This window comes from Nycticebus coucang, chromosome 6 (assembly GCF_027406575.1).
Source record: "Nycticebus coucang isolate mNycCou1 chromosome 6, mNycCou1.pri, whole genome shotgun sequence".
Classification (NCBI taxonomy): domain Eukaryota; kingdom Metazoa; phylum Chordata; class Mammalia; order Primates; family Lorisidae; genus Nycticebus; species Nycticebus coucang.
The window spans coordinates 59,852,908-59,869,941 of record NC_069785.1 but is presented as its reverse complement, the minus strand read 5'-3'; the positions used below and the strand labels follow the sequence as shown (position 1 = coordinate 59,869,941).

General features: G+C 45.3%; 1 protein-coding gene across 2 annotated transcripts in view; it reads right to left on the bottom strand.

The window, feature by feature from the left end:
* The window catches only part of MYZAP (myocardial zonula adherens protein), a 99,700-nt gene that overhangs the window by 48,940 nt on the left and 33,726 nt on the right, over window positions 1-17,034 (bottom strand). For both annotated transcript variants that reach the window (XM_053594288.1, XM_053594289.1), the window contains exons 6-10: window positions 14,481-14,633; window positions 12,113-12,238; window positions 10,983-11,111; window positions 7,097-7,176; window positions 5,616-5,721 (exon numbers count right to left, since the gene is read on the bottom strand). In XM_053594288.1, coding sequence (XP_053450263.1) covers window positions 5,616-5,721; window positions 7,097-7,176; window positions 10,983-11,111; window positions 12,113-12,238; window positions 14,481-14,633 — 594 coding nt within the window. The remainder of the gene's footprint in view (window positions 1-5,615; window positions 5,722-7,096; window positions 7,177-10,982; window positions 11,112-12,112; window positions 12,239-14,480; window positions 14,634-17,034) is intronic.

The following is a 17,034-nucleotide window of genomic DNA, read 5'->3' as shown; positions in this document are numbered from 1 at the left end:
AACTCTTGGGCTTAAGTGATTCTCTTGCCTCAGCCTCCCAAGTAGCTAGGACTACAGGCGCCCATCACAATACCCAGCTATTTTTTGGTTGTAGTTGTCATTGTTGTTTAGCAGGCCCAGGCTGAGTTCTAACCAACTTGCCTCGGTGTATGTGGCCAGCGTCCTAATAGCTGAGCCATGGGCAGCGAGCCAGAAGACTTTTTCTGACTGGCCAAAGAGCCAGAAACTGGAAGCCTCAACTGTCTGAAGAGTTATTCATCATCTGTGCTCCCTGATCCAGTTTGTTTTCCCCCAAGGAGCTGTTGTATTACAGCAATAGCAACCTTCTTTAAAGATCTAAGAGATGACCATTAAATACTTTCAAAACCATTTCTTAGGAACTGCAGAAACTTTCTGCTTTGACTTGCACTTGAGAAACAGTTATTGTTAATAGTATCTCACCAAGGTATTTTGTTCTCCTCTTTCTGGAGAGATAAAGCATGGCCAAGCATGAGATCTTCTATATGGACAGAAGTGGATAATTTAAACCCAGGCAAGGGCAGGCTCACAAAAACACGTTAGCAGGAGGAGGACCCATGAGAACCAGTTATTATCTGTCAGTGGTAATCTCCCAGCTTCCAGAGATTTAGGTGAATTGGATTCTCTACTAACACTCGTTTAACAAGTGTATCCTACCCTCCCTACCTTAGTAACATCTTCTCTCCAGTTGGATCTGAACAGCCTCTGGGAAGTTTTCCTAACCTGGATCCTGCCAGGCCAGTACAGCTATTAAGCTGTCACAGAATCCTCCCAGGACTGGGGTTGGCAAGAAGTAAAGTCCCCTGAGAAGGCCCAGACTGACACAAACTTGAACCAGCTTTTGCACTTCAGTGTTCCTAGCTCCTGGGGGCTGATCTCCCTGGCTTTCTCCTGCTAAGCGCTGCCTACCCCAAGTTCATGGCCAGTTTCCCTCAAGTATAGGACCTTTGGAGGGAGGCTGGCTGATACACTAACACCATGAACGCAGCCAGGAGGGCCACAGTGGTGCTCTGAGACTCCAGGGCATCAGTTCCCAATAAAAAAATAAATAAATAAATAAATAAAATATAAACAAAACCCGCCAGTATCTAGTCAGCCCTCACCCCCATCTGCCAGGTCCAGGCATTTTTTAAAGCTTCCCAGGTGACTCTAACTTGCAGCCTGGTTGGAGAAGCACTAACGACAAAATCAATTCCTTGCACCTTTGCACTTATTAAATATCTGAATTACAGCAAGGTGAGGAGGGGTGAGGTGCAACTGCTTTCAGCAGAGAAGTCAAAAGAAACAATGTGTCTCTGCAACTGAGAAGAAACTCCCTCGAGTAAGTTTCTGTTAGAACAAACACTTTGCATATCATAAATGGCAATGGGAAATCAGAAGGTAGACATGAAAAATGAAAGGATGCCTTATGGTTGAACTGGGACATACAGTAGAGCCCCCATAGCTGACCACCTCCCTACACTGACCACTTCCTTAAGTTGACCTAATTTTCAAAGACCGGACATGCACCACATCTGTCAATCAGTACAGTAGGTCTAGCTCTTTTTGTTGACCAGCTCCCTAGGTTGACCAGTTTGTTACAGTCCGTGGGGTGGTCAACTCACCGCAGTTCTACGATAGTAAAGGAACTCTTACTAAATTATTATTTATTCAGCTGAATTATATCACTGCCCACTGGCAAAAATGTAAATCCATCATTCGGGAAGGCACATACGAAGTTTTTTCCTTCCAGAGTTGGAAAAATCTATCTGGTTGGCAACAACCTGGGCTGTGGTGAGCACAGGTAAAGAGGTGTGACTGGCCCTGCTGACTGGTCAAGGTGTGCTCCGTGTGGCTCTGACCTCAGGATCCTCTCAGCTTTTTCCTCTTCCCTGCTCTCCTGGCACCTTTCCTGGTAATCTAAAGGAAGCAGCCTGATTGAAGGCCAAGGACCAATCCCCACAAGTAGAAAAGCCCAACAAGACTTTTCAGAAGATGAATGGAGCCCAAGGGCAAGGATTACCCTGGCCTCTGGTAACACCAGAGGGTAAGATTCATGATGACAGGGTTTTTATCTGCACTGCTGCCTGCAGGGCTCAGGCACAGAGCAGGTGCTGGTGGTATCTGCTGAATGAATGAATGAATTTCTCCTTGAGTGCTGTTTTGTTCTAGTACTTTGGTATTTCTCCGTAATTTGCTAATTAAAATTTGCTAATTTTTTAGCAAACCCTTAAAAGTATAAAAGGGATATATATGAGGCTTTTTTGGTTTTGCTTATTTTTTATTCTTGCCAGAGTCAGACCAGCTGAAATAACTAGTGATGGGAGGGAGATAATCCAATCCCTGATGTCCACGACAAAGAGTTCAGTAGAAAAGCCTAGACGAGGGAGGGTATCTGGTCCCACATTTCATGTAAGACCTCATAAGATGCTTCATTTCAACAGAGCCCACCACCGTGAACCCTTCTTACGTATTTCAAGTCCTGACTATCTAACGTGCTTACAGACCCTGGGCCAGTTACTTTCTTTTTAATTTAATTAATTAATTTGATTAATTATTACAAAATGATATTACACTGAGGTGGGAAGAAATATATTGGTTAACGTTCAAAGATTCCAAAACCTCGGTAGTTTTGAGCTGGAAAAACAAGCCCATCATCTTAATAAACTAAGTTTCTTCACAGACACTATGACCAAAATGATAGCATCCACGGATGGAGTCTAGATTCCCATCCTCGGTGAACGTGGGGCTGTGAGGCAGGGGAGCTTTCACCCTCCACAGAGGAAGGAAAACTGGCCCTAGCATCCACTACACCTCTGCCTCTATGCCTCAGGAGCCAGAGCTCACAGATAAAACTATGCTTCCAAAGGCAGAGTTCAATATTCCACAAGTGACCAATTCAGTAGTCTGGATTTTTCAAAATGTGGTCCAAATGATCTGAAGCGACTTAATGATAACTTGCTGATTTTGCTCATTATAAGTAATGACAATGCTGAGATCACAGTAACAGGCCCAGCACAGTAAAAAACAGAGAGTTCTTTATATAAGGAGCACTTACCAGCATCACCCACTATCCTCCACATAGCCTTTCAGATTACAGAGAATTTTGGAGGAATGCTAAAGAACTTCTAAATCAACTTCCTACATCATAAGTAATGTGCCTGTGATGAAGGGCTAACTAGCTTCCCGGAGCAGCCAATATTAGAAATGTTTTCTTCTTTTTGAACGAAGAACTCAATTTGCCTCTTTGAAAGTGCCACCCAGTGGTGGTGGCCTGGCTTTGCATCAAAATAAAAAAGAAAAGTACTTTCATTCCCTCTTGTATGTGATTGTTTTGATATTTTAAACCTTCCCTTTCTGGTGTAAGTTAACATGGTTTACTGGACAAACACAATAATTTTTACTACTTGATTTAGATAGTTTAAGGATAAAACTCTTTTTTTTTTTTTTTTCTGTTTCCATTCACTGTTGAAACCCAGACAGTCCCCAGGTGGTGTGGACTTTGATGGTGGTGTCCTAAGTTTTAGCCTATGATTTCATTCCAATGACTGGGCCTTTCAGACCACAACATCAGAATTTAGAGACGCTTATTTGGGAGACATCAAATCACAGGTAAGAAACCAAGGCATGAGCAGTGATCTGTATAAGCAACTATTTAATGTATATGTGCATATATGTGCATGGGTTATACACATATATTCCCGCACTCCCTTCAAATTGATATCTTTGTTATATTCCGGAAGTAGGCTAGAAAGCAGAGAATTCTAAATTTCTTTGAAAGTATCTTTAAAAAAAAAATGTGTCTCCAATTTTGGTACCAGTCTTAGCCCCTTCTAAATAAAGGTTTAATTGAATCAGAAGCCAACTAGTATGAGGCTTTGTTGAATGGTTCTCCGATATAGATGCAAGAACAACACAGACACCCCTCCTGGTGAGGTGAAAAACATGTAGTGCCCCACCCCACAATTAAGGAGTCACATGGGAACACGAGGGACTGCCCTTGCCCCAGATGTCACGTGTGTGGAGTGCAGAAGCCGAAGACCTATGCTCTGACAGCCAAGGTTCACCGAGATGCCAAGTGTGACAAAATGATGCTTTTCCTCGGGAAACACACTCCTGACATGTACCTAGTGTTGATGATCAGGTAGGAGCTCCGTCCTGGTCACAGTCACAGGTGTCCTCCTGCATGGGTGCACAGGGGGGCTTCGAAAGTGCTGCCTGGCTTCCTCTGCTATTCCTTTGTCCCCTTTAAAGGGTTTTATGTGAACCAATAGGAGGCTTACAAGATTCAGCACATTATGACTGAACTTCCACTTTGGGGGCAAGACTTTATCTAAATATTAAGTGTTAATCCTCCACACCATCAAAGAGTGTCCCTGCCCATCTTCACAACCCTCTTATCATACTAATACCCCCAATCTTTTATGGATTAAAATAGATATACTTTTAATTTTGTATGTTTGTCATGTCTATAGTTTTGTTGGCAGTATATACACATTTAATTTTCATAATTTATTAATAAAACAGATAACCTTTTAGAGCAGTGTTTAATAGACACTTTTTTTTTCTTTTTTTTGCGGTTTTGGCCAGGGCCGAGCTGGAACCCACCACCCCTGGTATATGGGGCCGGCACCCTACTCCTTGAGCCACAGGTACCACCCAGTAGTGCTTAATAGAAGGAAAACTTTTCCCCCCAGGTTTTCCATTGCCAAGGAAATATTTAATTAAATTGAAACTTTTTTCTTTGCCAGAGAATTCTTATAATCCTGTTAGCCCTCACTGCTTTTTCTTCTAACAGGTTTTTCCATCAGATCTTTTAATTGAGCAAGAAGAAATGATAAGAACACGTGAGCAGCTTCACCACCGCACAGACTTTCTTCTTTTGAGCACCACCATCAGGGGGGCAGATCGTACTGATACAAGTTAGAAGGATTTTTTTTCCTCTTAGAGAAATCCAAATGTTCAACTTACCTGGCTTTGGTTTTTCACTTAGAAAAAAATAGAATAGTGAACTATGCCCAGCCCAGTAAATACATAAGTTGGTTTCCTGTTACATGGATGTTAAGGACAGAAAGGATGGTGGAAAGAAGAAAGGATGGGGAAGAAGCAAGAGTGGGAGAAGAGAATGAGGGAGGAAGGAAGGAGACAAAGAGAAACAAACAAGGAAAGTGAGTGAGAACGAAAGAGGCAGAATAGAAACGAACCCAGAAAAGGAGAAAGGACACAGGTGGCAGCTGGAGAGAGAGGCAGGCAGGTCTGGGAGGAGGCTGAGACCTCAGCTAACATCAACCTGCTCTTCACACATCACACCCTTTCATCCGCTGAGCCCACAGGCACCCACAAAGGGTATCACTGCCCCGTCAAAGAGGGTGTGCTTCCCACTCACTTCCCAGCTCTCTCCACTGTAACCCTGGCCTTGGAGAAGCTCCCTTTGAGAGGGATCATCATCAGTCCATGGGGGACCAATCAAGGTCCCCCATGATCAAGTTCATGATCAAGGCCAATCAAATTCACGATGAACCACAGGAAACCGAGCGGAGAGTTGGGTCTGTTCTGGGGCTGACCTTCCCCCCACCACAGAGAGCAATCCCGGGCCCAGGCCTTTCACAGGTGCTCACCTCCTCAACCATCTGCTTGACCTTCTTCTGCTGGCAATGCACCATGTCATCAAGGTGTCTGATGCGCTCACGGAGGCTGGCTGATGCCTCCTCCAGCTGCTGATACCTAACACAAATAGAAGGAAAGAGCAAATGAGGCCCAAACCAAAGCAGCAACACCAACATAAAAAGTCACCGCTTTAGAGAATGGTGGCAGGAACAAGAGAAGAAACCACGAGATGCCCTCGTCTGACGCTGTGTGCATCCCAGGTGATTCACTGCCAACCAACCACCCACCAGAGGAGAAGGATGGGACTCTTCTGCAAGTTACCATTTGCAAGTTTTATCCTCTACATGGACCATTACTTTTTAAACATATTATAACCTGCTTCGGGGCTAAAAAAAATATAGACATGCCCATTCAATGACCTTGATTGGGAGAACAGAGAAGGAAGGATCTAGCAAACACAGCAAAATATCTAAAATCAATGGCAGAGTCATGGAAAGTTGTGGAATCATAGTTACTGAACGTGTCATTTATTTGGGGTAAATAGGGAATACATGGAGCAATTTTGGGTAAATGGGCACCACAATAGAACAGGCCACATGCCAAAACAATTCATACTTTCAAAACACAAATTATTCTCTGACACTGCTTGGTTCAAAGGAACCAAAGGAAGCAACAGATGGACTCTTCATTTCTCTGGGGCCACCAGAGCGGGGCTCTAGAAGAAGAATCTGGCAGTCTATTCCCCACTTCCCTCTCTGCCAGGTTCCTTCTCAGCACTACGTTAAAGACCAGCAAAGCCCCCTGTGACTTTGAAAACTCTGAAGCTGCAAATGGGAAGGAAAAGAGGTATTTTTTGCAGCAAATACAATGTGGCAGGCAGAACGCCCAACAGTTCCCTCACAGTTCTCACCATAACCTGCTTCTCCTTTGAAAACAAATTTCCATGTCACAGATGAGCAAGACTCTCGGGTGAAGTAACACGGCCCAAATACTCAAATCATCCCAACCTTGCTGTCCTTCACCAGAGAGCAGCCTTTTGATTTCTAGAAGACACCGTATGCTATTCCCACATTTTTCACACATGCCTTTGTATCCTCATAGCCATAGGACAGGGCAAAGTTTTACTTAGCAATGTTTGGAAACAAAGACATTTTAAAATTAGTTTCCAGGACACATGGTATCAGTCATACTTGATGAGCTTTCTCATCCAGAAGCTATATCCTGTGGAGTTCAAAGTTATGGAGAACATTAACAGACTGAACTTTTGCACTTGTGACAGTCTTTCATATGTTCTGCTGTACTAACAACCAACCATGGGCTGTACAGTGTGGTTGTACGTTTCTAAAGAAACTCTTCAGCCCAATGTTACATGTGTACAAATCCGTTATAAGTACGACCACATGAATGAAAACGCAAGGGACTAATAAGCCTACAAAAACATAGCACATCTACCATCTCAATCTATTGCAAGGTAAAGGGCCTCACATCTTACCTCTCCTTGTCAGAAGCAGTTACCTCCCCTGACATTTCTGTTTCATGCTCTAGGAGTTGGAGTTGCAGTTGATGGCGTTCCTAAAACAAACAGGAGCTGATGTTTTTATTGGTGCGTCCCAAGTTGGGTGGAGAATGTCTATCAAGCAGTTTTAGCACTAAGGAGTCCAAGTGTATATAATACTCCCTGGATTTTACATGCCCATTCACCCAGAGTCCAAACAAAGCTCAACAGTACCACGTGTTGGTGTGCATTCATAGGCATATTTATGAATTAGAGACAAATACACGTATCCTACATAAAAACTTCAACATTTTTTTTCTGAGACAGTCTCACTTTGTCATCCTTGGCAAATGCCATGACAATGCCATGGCATCATAGCTCACAGCAACTTCAGACTCTTGGGCTCAAGCTATTCTCTTGCCTCAGCCTCCCAAGTACCTGGGACTACAGGTACCTGCCACAGTGCCCAGCTATTTTTAGAAACAAGGTCTCACTCTTGCTCAGGCTGGTCTCGAACTTGTGAGCTCAGGCAATCGGTCCACCTCAGCCTCCCAGAGTGCTAGGATTACAGGCGTGAGCCACCATGCCCAGCCTAAGATTTATTTTTTAAAAGTATTCCATCAGCCCAGGCTCAGGCATCTTGTGAAAAGTTATAGTTCTAAGTAATGACAATCATTACTCTAAATTGGTGGCCTGTAATATTACAGAATTCTATATTATTTTCTCAATCATCAAGAGGCTCTGGAATTCTGACGATAACCTATATACTAACCTGGGTAGCACTTACACAGGTGCGTTCACTTGTAAAAATGTGTTGTAGTGGTCAGAATAGCAGTCCCCTAAAGATGTCCACATCCTAATCCCTGATCAATCTATATGTGATCTCACATGGAAAAAAGAACATTGCAGATGTGGTTAAGTTAGGATTTTAACTTAGGGAGATTGTCCTGGATTATCCATTTGGACCCTGGTAAGGAAAAGGCAGGAAGGTTACAATCAGGGAAGGGAGACGGATGCCCCACTGCTGGCTCTGAAGCCAGAGGATGCGGTTCCCAGCCAAGGAGCACAGGTGGCCTCCAGAAGTTAGAGAAGGCAGGGAAATAGGTTCTCCCCTAGAGCTTCCAAAAGGAATCCAGCCCTACCAAAACCTCGATTTTAGGACTTCTAACTTTTGAAAATGTAACATAATAAATCTGTGTTGTTTTAAACCCTAATTTTGTGGTAACTAGTTAACAGCAGCAATACGAGACATCCAGATGGCAAGCAGGCTACTTTGTACACTTTGTCGTATGTATATCAATTTAGAAATTTACCAAAAAAGCAAGGACCTGTTATTATTTCTTTGGACAAAGTGGGAAAATGTTAATGAAAACGTGGTGGCCATCATAACTAAAATTGCACTAGAAATGTATTACAGATATTAGCATAATATCTTCCTTAAAATGAAAGTTTAACAAATCCTGCTCACTAACCAGAAGGAGATTATTTGACCTTAGGTACTCCTCGGAGAACTGCTGCACCTCACCTTTATGTTCAGAAATTTGACCCTGCACATTCTTACCAGTTATATAGATTCCAAAACTCTTTCATGAAATTATTGAGAGCAAATCATGGAAGATTTATCTCCCACAACTACTGAAGCCTATGGCTCAAGGAGTAGGGCGCCGGCCCCATATACCAGAGGTGGCGGGTTCAAACCCAGCCCCGATCAACAAAACTTCTGAAGCTCTACACAGAAGCATACCAAGGGGTCCAGGAGGAGTGAGTCACCACCAACATATTTGGAATAATAAAGGTAGGCCGAGCAGGGTGGCTTAAGCCTATAATCCTAGCACTCTGGGAGGCCAGGGTGGATTGCTTGAGCTCAGAAGTTTGAGACTTCAAGCAGGACACAAACACTGCCACGGTCCCTGCCTGTGGACATGCTGCTCACATCACATGTGGCAGAGATGTGAACACATTCCTGATCTCAAGGATTTATTCTGAAAAGACTGTAATCAGTATATCCAGTCTCAGCTAAATATAGTGTTTCTCTAGCCTAAATGGAAAGGAAGATTTAGAGAAAGGACAATTCTGAACTAGTAAATAAGTGGGCAACTCCACTTGGGGAACATTTTGTGTCACCCAAAGGCTGGCAGACAGGGCTGGCCTAGCTACCCCTCTGGCTCCTCACCCATTCACATACAGGCTCCACACGGGAACCACGGGGGAGAAGCTAGAATTCCAAGGGTACAAAGAAGATAAGCTACAAAATGAATCCAGCTAAAAAAGTGTCTGGGGGCAGACACTTAGGCAAGGCTGTAATAAAATAAAAATCAGAGCCACAAAGGACTGAGCCCTGCCCGGGCACCAGGCACTATGCTTTTTTTCTCATTTATTTCTCATAAAGCCCGAAGAATAAGAATATCATTACCAGCATTTTACAGAGTAGGAAACTGGGTTTGCAAAAGTCAAGTAACTAACTACCCACAGTAGAAAGGGAAGCAAGGCTCCAGTCCGAGGTCTACCTGATTGCAAACCCTGTATTCCCAGACACTACACAGTCTGTCTGTAGGGTGACTTTGTGCCCAAGCTGCCTCCCTGTGGCTACCAGCTCACCTTGCTGCTTTATGCCATGGGAAAATCTGTCACCCAGAGACAGTTCAGCAGCATCCTCCACTGTTGCAGGAGAATGGTAATGTGGGAGAAAGCTTACCCAAGTTCTAGAAAGTTCCCTCACTGCCCTATGTTCACCACTATCCACTCTGGTCAATACTAACATTAGTCCTAAATGAGCCAACCATCTGCTCTTCCAGAAAAGATGGGATTCTGTTTTCTCAGGGGCAGAGGTGAGATTGTAAATGACTCTTCAGTTTGCTCAAGTCTCTCCCAAATAAAAATATTAGCTAAAAAGGAGACCCTAGTGAGTCCTGAAGGTCCAAAGCACTGATTGAATGCAGTGCCCACGCTGGTGACACCCGCCTTCTCAGGGGACTACAGAAGATTCCATGTTGTGGACATGAAGGAGTAAGGGGACCTCTTCACAGATTGTCATGGAAGTCAGACAGTGGCTTTACTCACATTGTTGGCCCCTGCCTGCGTCATCAGGGTGGAGATTCTCAGCACCCAGAGTGAGTGACAGGGCACTAGTAATGTCACAGTGTTGGCAGGTCACCATTTTCTATAAACCCACCTATAGCTTGAGAGCCAGTTTTCAGAAAACAACCATAGCCTTAGCCTTAAACTCCTGGGCCCTCCCCCCAGAAGTCAGCTGTCACCTGCTTAAGGTCACCCATTCTTTCTCTTCCTTCCCTTCCTTTCCTCTTTTGTCTCTCCCACCACTTCCCCCCATTTTCTCCACTTCCTGCCTAATTTCCAAGCTCTTCCCTTTCTCTAAGCAGCTGCCTGATCTCAGCTAAGCTCCTGTCTCTAGGTGCCCCCACCCCGCCCAGCAGCCTGCTGACCACACGCCCAGAGAAATGGGACCTCCCCACTTCTCCAAGTCTCTGGCATGTCAGGGAAAAGCCACCCTTGAGACACACCCCTGGGAACAACAGGGTTGCAGAGTTGATGTCACATCTAAACAGGGCTTGATTACTCAACAGGTAAACTCAATTAACACCTGGGACACCAGCAAAGCAAGGCTGCTAAATATATATTTGCATAGAATTTATGTAATTTTTTTTAAGGCATCAAAATAGTAACCAAGTGAAAAACCAGAACTTTGTTGGACTTCCTTATACTTTACTTTGTAGTCTTATCTCTTTATTAAAAAAATCACAAATTGGAACAATGAGAGGGATCAGCATCAAAGGTTTCTTATATCTTCAGACAGGCCTGTGAGGGAATGTGGGAAGCAGGGCAGTTCGGACAAGTGGGCAACAGGTCCAAGGCTGTGTATTACCTTTTCCATGCGCTCAATCAGCCTGTCCAGCTCCCCGATCCTCTGATCTTTCTCCTCTAGGCTGATCTCTGCTGCTTGCATCTTTTTATTGGCTTCTTCAATCGCTTTCAGGAAACTATTGGTTTCTTCCTGAAAAGAAACACACTCCCCTCAATGCAGTCATGGGGTACCTGCACTACACGCCAGGGTCCAAGCAGCACTGGCCTTTCCAAATCATGATTTCTCCTTATAGGTCCCATGACCTTGGGACCTATAAGTGTCTCATGGAACCCTGACTCAACTTCCATGATTCTGATTCTTGCCTATGGATACAGATACATTCTGTGCCTTTTTAATGGGCCTCCTTAGTTTTTCTCCCTTTTCCCCTTGAGTCCTTATGTCTAAAAGGTGTAAAAAAAGGGCCTGCTAATGTTTTAATAACATTCAATATCTACTCAAAGTGTTATTCTGTTTGCCATAAGGGAATTAGGGCCAGATCTGGAATGGAATGCAGAATTCCCAGATCTTTCTCCCATATTGCAATGCACCAAATCACTCCCAAGAAGAAAACCCAGTTAATCATTCAGCACGTTTATATTAATTAAGCCTCTAAACACACGGAGCCAGACCCGGAGTCCCTGCCCTCCAGGAGCTTACACTGTCCTAGAGAAACCAAAATGTGGGCACTCTATCCAACTCTAATGACATTTTAACAGAATGCCATGGCAAAGAGAGTGTCTTGCCAAGGACAGAGGACACTCCCAGCTGTGTGAATGGGAGAGAGACCTTGTGTGTGGAGAGGCGGCATTTTCAAGGCTTTAGGGGAGTTTCCTTCAAGGGCAAGGAAAGAGGCAATCTCAAGTAGAAAGGTGCACATGGAGTGAGCAGGGGCAGGGCGGCAGGTGAGCCCAGGACCTGCCTGGACGCTGGCAGGTGGTCAGAGGAGCTGGAGAAAGGCAAGTGCTGTGTTTAGGGACAGAGATCGGGGGCATTTCTGAGCAGGAAGGGGTTTGAATGAGGCAGGGAGGGAAGGGAGGGAGGGAATGAGCAAACGAATATTCCTCTAAGAAGAAACTGCGATTTAAACCTCACCAACAATCAAGCACACTAGGCCCCCTGGTGACGTCGCACCACAGCAACACCATACACACCAGCAGAGCCTCCTTCTCGGCGCTGTGCTTCTGCTGCTGCTCCTGCAGCTTCTCCTCATACTGGCTGTACAGCTTCCTGGTCATCTCTCTCATCACCTCGGCATTGGCCTCCTGGGATGACTCCACCTGTGAAGAGACTTGCGTCAGAGCTACGGCTTCCGCTCAGTATGCCCCCGCATGGACTCACAGAGATGGGAGATGCGCCAGCTGGGTCCTGTAACAGACCGAAGCGGGAACTGATGGGAGGGAGAAGGTGAGCAGAGCCACAGAAAAAGAGAAAGCAGCGTTTGCATTGATTCATTTGGGCATTGTGACAAAGGTTCTTCACACAAGTGAATTTTTCAGAGGGTATAAACTTACTTCCCTAAGCAAACCCCTTCCTTGTGCTGGCCAAGCCAGGCTCTGGGTAAGAGTTCAGTCAAGTTCAGGTAAGAAATCTTTTTATGCCTTTGTGCTTTCCTTTGGAAACATTCCAGCCTAGTTTGGGGAACACTAAGTGGGCACCCCTAGTGGTGAGAGGCAGGCCCAGCTTAGGAGATGAGAAAAAGTTAGCAGAGCTGTGGAAGGGCAGGGCCTAGGTGGGTGCTGTCTGCCCGGACCCTGTCCTCACATGGGGACTGTGCCATTCATCTGAAGGTTTGCTCTTGTCCCTCGCTTCCACATCACTGATTTTTCCAGAGGGCTGGATTTGTTGGCTACCTAACCTCTGGATGTGAGAGGTCATTTCCAACCTTAACAGGTTACATGATGTTTATGTCGAAAATGTGACAAGTCTCCCTTGACGCCCTTTAATTCTCCTTCTCATCACAAGGCTTATTATTGGCACCAAGAAGCCCCCAGTGGAAAATCCTGAGCAGAGGCTACCTTTAGCTGAGAGAGAGAGACCCAGTGTGCCCCGGGCTCAATTTCTACTGCCCAAGTAGACTGCCCAAAAGGGCCCTGTCCCTGAAGGCCTATACACTCTGCACCAGGTCATATGCAGTACCCTGAGTCCCTGAGACTTTTTTTTTTGTTGTGGGGAAAAATAACAGGAAGAGTAGGGGAAACCCTCCTTAACTCTGCTGGTCAGGATAAAAACAAGCATCAGTCCCCAAACCAGGCAACTGTCACCTGGACTTAAAGGCCTGGAAGCAAGCTAACGATGTCCCCAGATGCTTGATAACACAGCATCTCTGGAACAAACAGGAATGAACGGGACAGACACATTTAACAGACACTCAATAAATACTTGTGCAGTGAATGATTGAATAAAGTTCCTAAGCTGGAATAAAAAAGACAATAATTTCAGATTTTTCAGCCACAAACCTTTTTTACAAAGTAATTCTTATTCAGAAATATAATATATGACATACCAATAGAGAAGACTCCCCTGTTCACTTACTCCACGGCTTCCGGGATGGTTGTGCCGGGCTCACTGGACTGGGCTGGCAGATCCCCGGGGGTGGAGATACACAGACTAGGCAGGACCCTGTGGCAGCCCCTCCCCAGCCCCACCTCGGGCGGCCCACAGGGACAGGGACCATATTGCCTAGCCGGTTTCCCTAACTAAATTATTAACAGCCCACTTGGTGTTCCCAAAACTAGGTTGGAGTGTTTCCAAAGGAAAGCACAAATTACTGTTCACGCCCTTAACATATTCTGGTTTGAGCAATACTTAATGTGGATACACTATCCACAAGATACTCTAAGGCTATGCTGAACACAATTTTAAGACCACAGACTTAAATAAGGAAGAATCTATTCAGAACATAGTTTGTGAAGTGCCTCTGTGAGCCATTTATGGGTCTACTCCTGCCATTGGGTAAAAAGTCTATCCCTGTTTCAAATCTGGGAGGGACACGAATGCCTCCAGGTCATTAGAAGTCCAGCTAAGGAATACACACAGCCTGGGAGACAAAAGGAACAGCACCAGCGTCCTTAGTCACCCTCACTTTGGCCATGACAAGGGGCCAGAGCCCTAGTACCAGGGAACCCGCACGCTCCTCACCTCTCTGTTATCAAGCCAGACAGAAAGACCTCTCACAGAAAAGCTAACTAAGAAGGGAGAGATCTCCAAAGCTTCCAAGATCCCAGACCTGGGGGTACACCCACCTGCCTGCTCGGTCCTGTAAGGGCCATGCCAGAGTGACTGTCTCAGTAGCCCCTGAGGCCCTGGGGTCCAAGGCAGGAGTGCACATTTATGGAGTACCCCCAACCTGGACAGACAACTATGAACACAGACCCCTCCTCCGTGCCTTCAACCCAAGCCCGATGGAGTTGGCCACAAGAAGAGAGGGGAGAAAAGGAAATGGCAGTGCTGAAGGCGGGAGGAGAGAAAGGCGAAGCAAGGAAGAGGAAGGCCAGCAGAGAATCCGAGCTCCCGTGCTACCTTCATTTTCAGCAGCTGGTTTTCCGCTTGAGCTACTTCTAACTGCCTCTGCTTCTCCCTCAGCTGGTCCATGGATGTTTCATAGGTCTGCTGCAAATTTCTGAATTGATCCTTAATGTTGCTGTTTTCCAAAGTCACATCCACAAGGGTTTTCTGTTTGAATGAAAATAAAAGCAAAACCAGATCTTATGGGATGAAAAGAAAAGGCTGGAGCCATGCACTGGGACATTCCTTTAGCACAGGCCACAGCAGCTGCCAGCCTGGGCCCCTGCGGTGTGCAGAGCTGCAGGCCTTTCACAGTGGGCTGAGAGGTGGGCTGCCCCCCTCGACCCCCCAGCATGGTGGGATAGCAAGCCCCTCCATACATCCCACAGCTGTTGTTAACCCCACTGCAACTGCTTAGGATGGATGAAAGGGATTAAAACAGTCTTCCCAAGGAAAGGTGTTTATAATACTTCATTTGATATGGGGGAAAAACGGGGTTGCAAATCATAAATATAGTACATCCCACTTTGAAAAAAATTCATGTTTTCAAATGTGTTTATGCATTAAAAAAAGACCAGGAAGAAATCTAAATGACAGTTTTCACTACGTGATAGGATTATGGATGCTTACTTTCTTTTTTATTTCTTTCTGTATTTTCCAAATTCCCGCATGACATCAGAAAACAAAATCTAAGTTTTACAGAACCGAGATATTCCCCTTTTTTCATTTCAGCACTTCTGGACTGCCTGCCAGGATAGAGACGACCTGGCTGAAGTTACACCCATGCCTCCAAATGCTTCACCTTCCTCCCTCGGGCAGAGAAGAGTGGTGAAGAAGGCATGCCAAGGAATAGAGTTTGGTGACTTAGGTAAGTGCCTGACAAGTGTCAAAAGCCTGTTGATTATTGCTCCAGGCCACCCACAGGAGCAGAAATGTTTGAATCAATCGTGTTGCTATTTACCGCTTTGGTTTCTATTTGGTTAACTCTTCTTATGGAGAAATGGCTCCCACAGAATTCCTACCACTGGACACTGGGTTATGGAAGCACCTCCTACCACCTCCCCAAGTCATCTACAACTTCAAATTAGAAGATCAGGGAACTCTGGTGCTGGGCACAGCTTCCAACACCTTTGTCCTCTTTGTAAGATGGTCAGGCCCTACAGCTTCCCAAACTCCTCAACCTCCACTTTGGACAATAGTAAACCTCTCTTGAGAGATTGGACAGTAATAAACTTCTCTCTCCTAAACTTACTTGAATGAGGAGAAAGAATTTCTGAAGGTGATTACATATTAAAGGAAATACTGAAGCCGCCTGGAGACATGGAATCATAGAATGCTGAACTCCAAGGGGCTTTAGAAACCACCTATCCCAGTCACCCCTTCCCCAAGCCTACTGGCTTCGCAAACACTACTTTGATTTCTATACAAACATGCACTGTCTGGCCCAGGAGACCAGGATGTTTCTAATCCTGGCTCTGCCACTAGCTAGAGACACCTCATTCGTGTCACTTCTCTCTGTTGGTCTCAGTGTGTTTATCCACAAAACAAAGAGGTTGGAGATCATCTGGACAGTTCGCTCTAACTCTGACATTCTGGGGAATCAAACCCAGGGTCTGGTCTTCCTGTGAATAGCAATGAAAGTGGGTGGAATGGGGCAGAGTATGAGGCTGGGATCTTGGGGCTACTTTCAGACTCAGTTGAGTTTCCTGCTGTGAGATGGTGCCTTGCTCCCCCTGCCATCCACCTCCAGTAACAACGATATGATCTTATAGTTATAAGGCTCCTTTGGCTGTCCAGAACTAAGATGCTGGACAGTAGCTGGGAATCAGTCAGGAAACCATGGTTAGGGCTGACCCTTCTAACACCTGACCTCTGCAGTAAATACCTGAAGAGTCAGCCAGATGGAGAGTGAGAATTGACAGAAAATGCCTGCAAATGTATATATTTTATTTTCTGGAAAGAAAAACCAGACACATAGCATAGATACCAATGAAGTCTGAATTGAGGTGAGATACAGCCTTTCCTGCTCGGCTGGGAGTGAGCTACGTCTCAGAGGGAAGGAACAGGAATCTTGGCAAGCCCCCTTGATGACAGGGGGAAGGAAAAACAAAGGCTACTGGGTAAACTAGACCCTACACAGGGCCCAGTCTGAGGCCGGGGGGAACTGCCACACACCAAGAAAGCCAGGAAAAGGGTAGGACCCACAGGCCCCACCGGAAGTGGGTAGCCCAGATATACCCTAACATGGGGCCCGCCTGGACCCACTCTTGGACAGTGGCCAGTCCTGCTGTTGTCACCACTGCCCTGTCAGCTGTTGTTGGAGAATACTAGGATCCAGGGGAAGTGGAGAATCTCAACATGAAAATGTGTTTGTTTACCTAAGAGATTATTTATATAGGGACGGAAAGGATTTGAAATCATCTGTGGAACTTTTAAGAGGAGGGTAAAATGATAAGAGCCAAATAAAGGTGGGGGAGGGGCAGAAACTATTGTTCTTATGTTTGGAAACTAAAGCCAAGAGAAGCTATTTCAAATAAATACAATGCTTTGTTTTGGACATTTTTAAAGT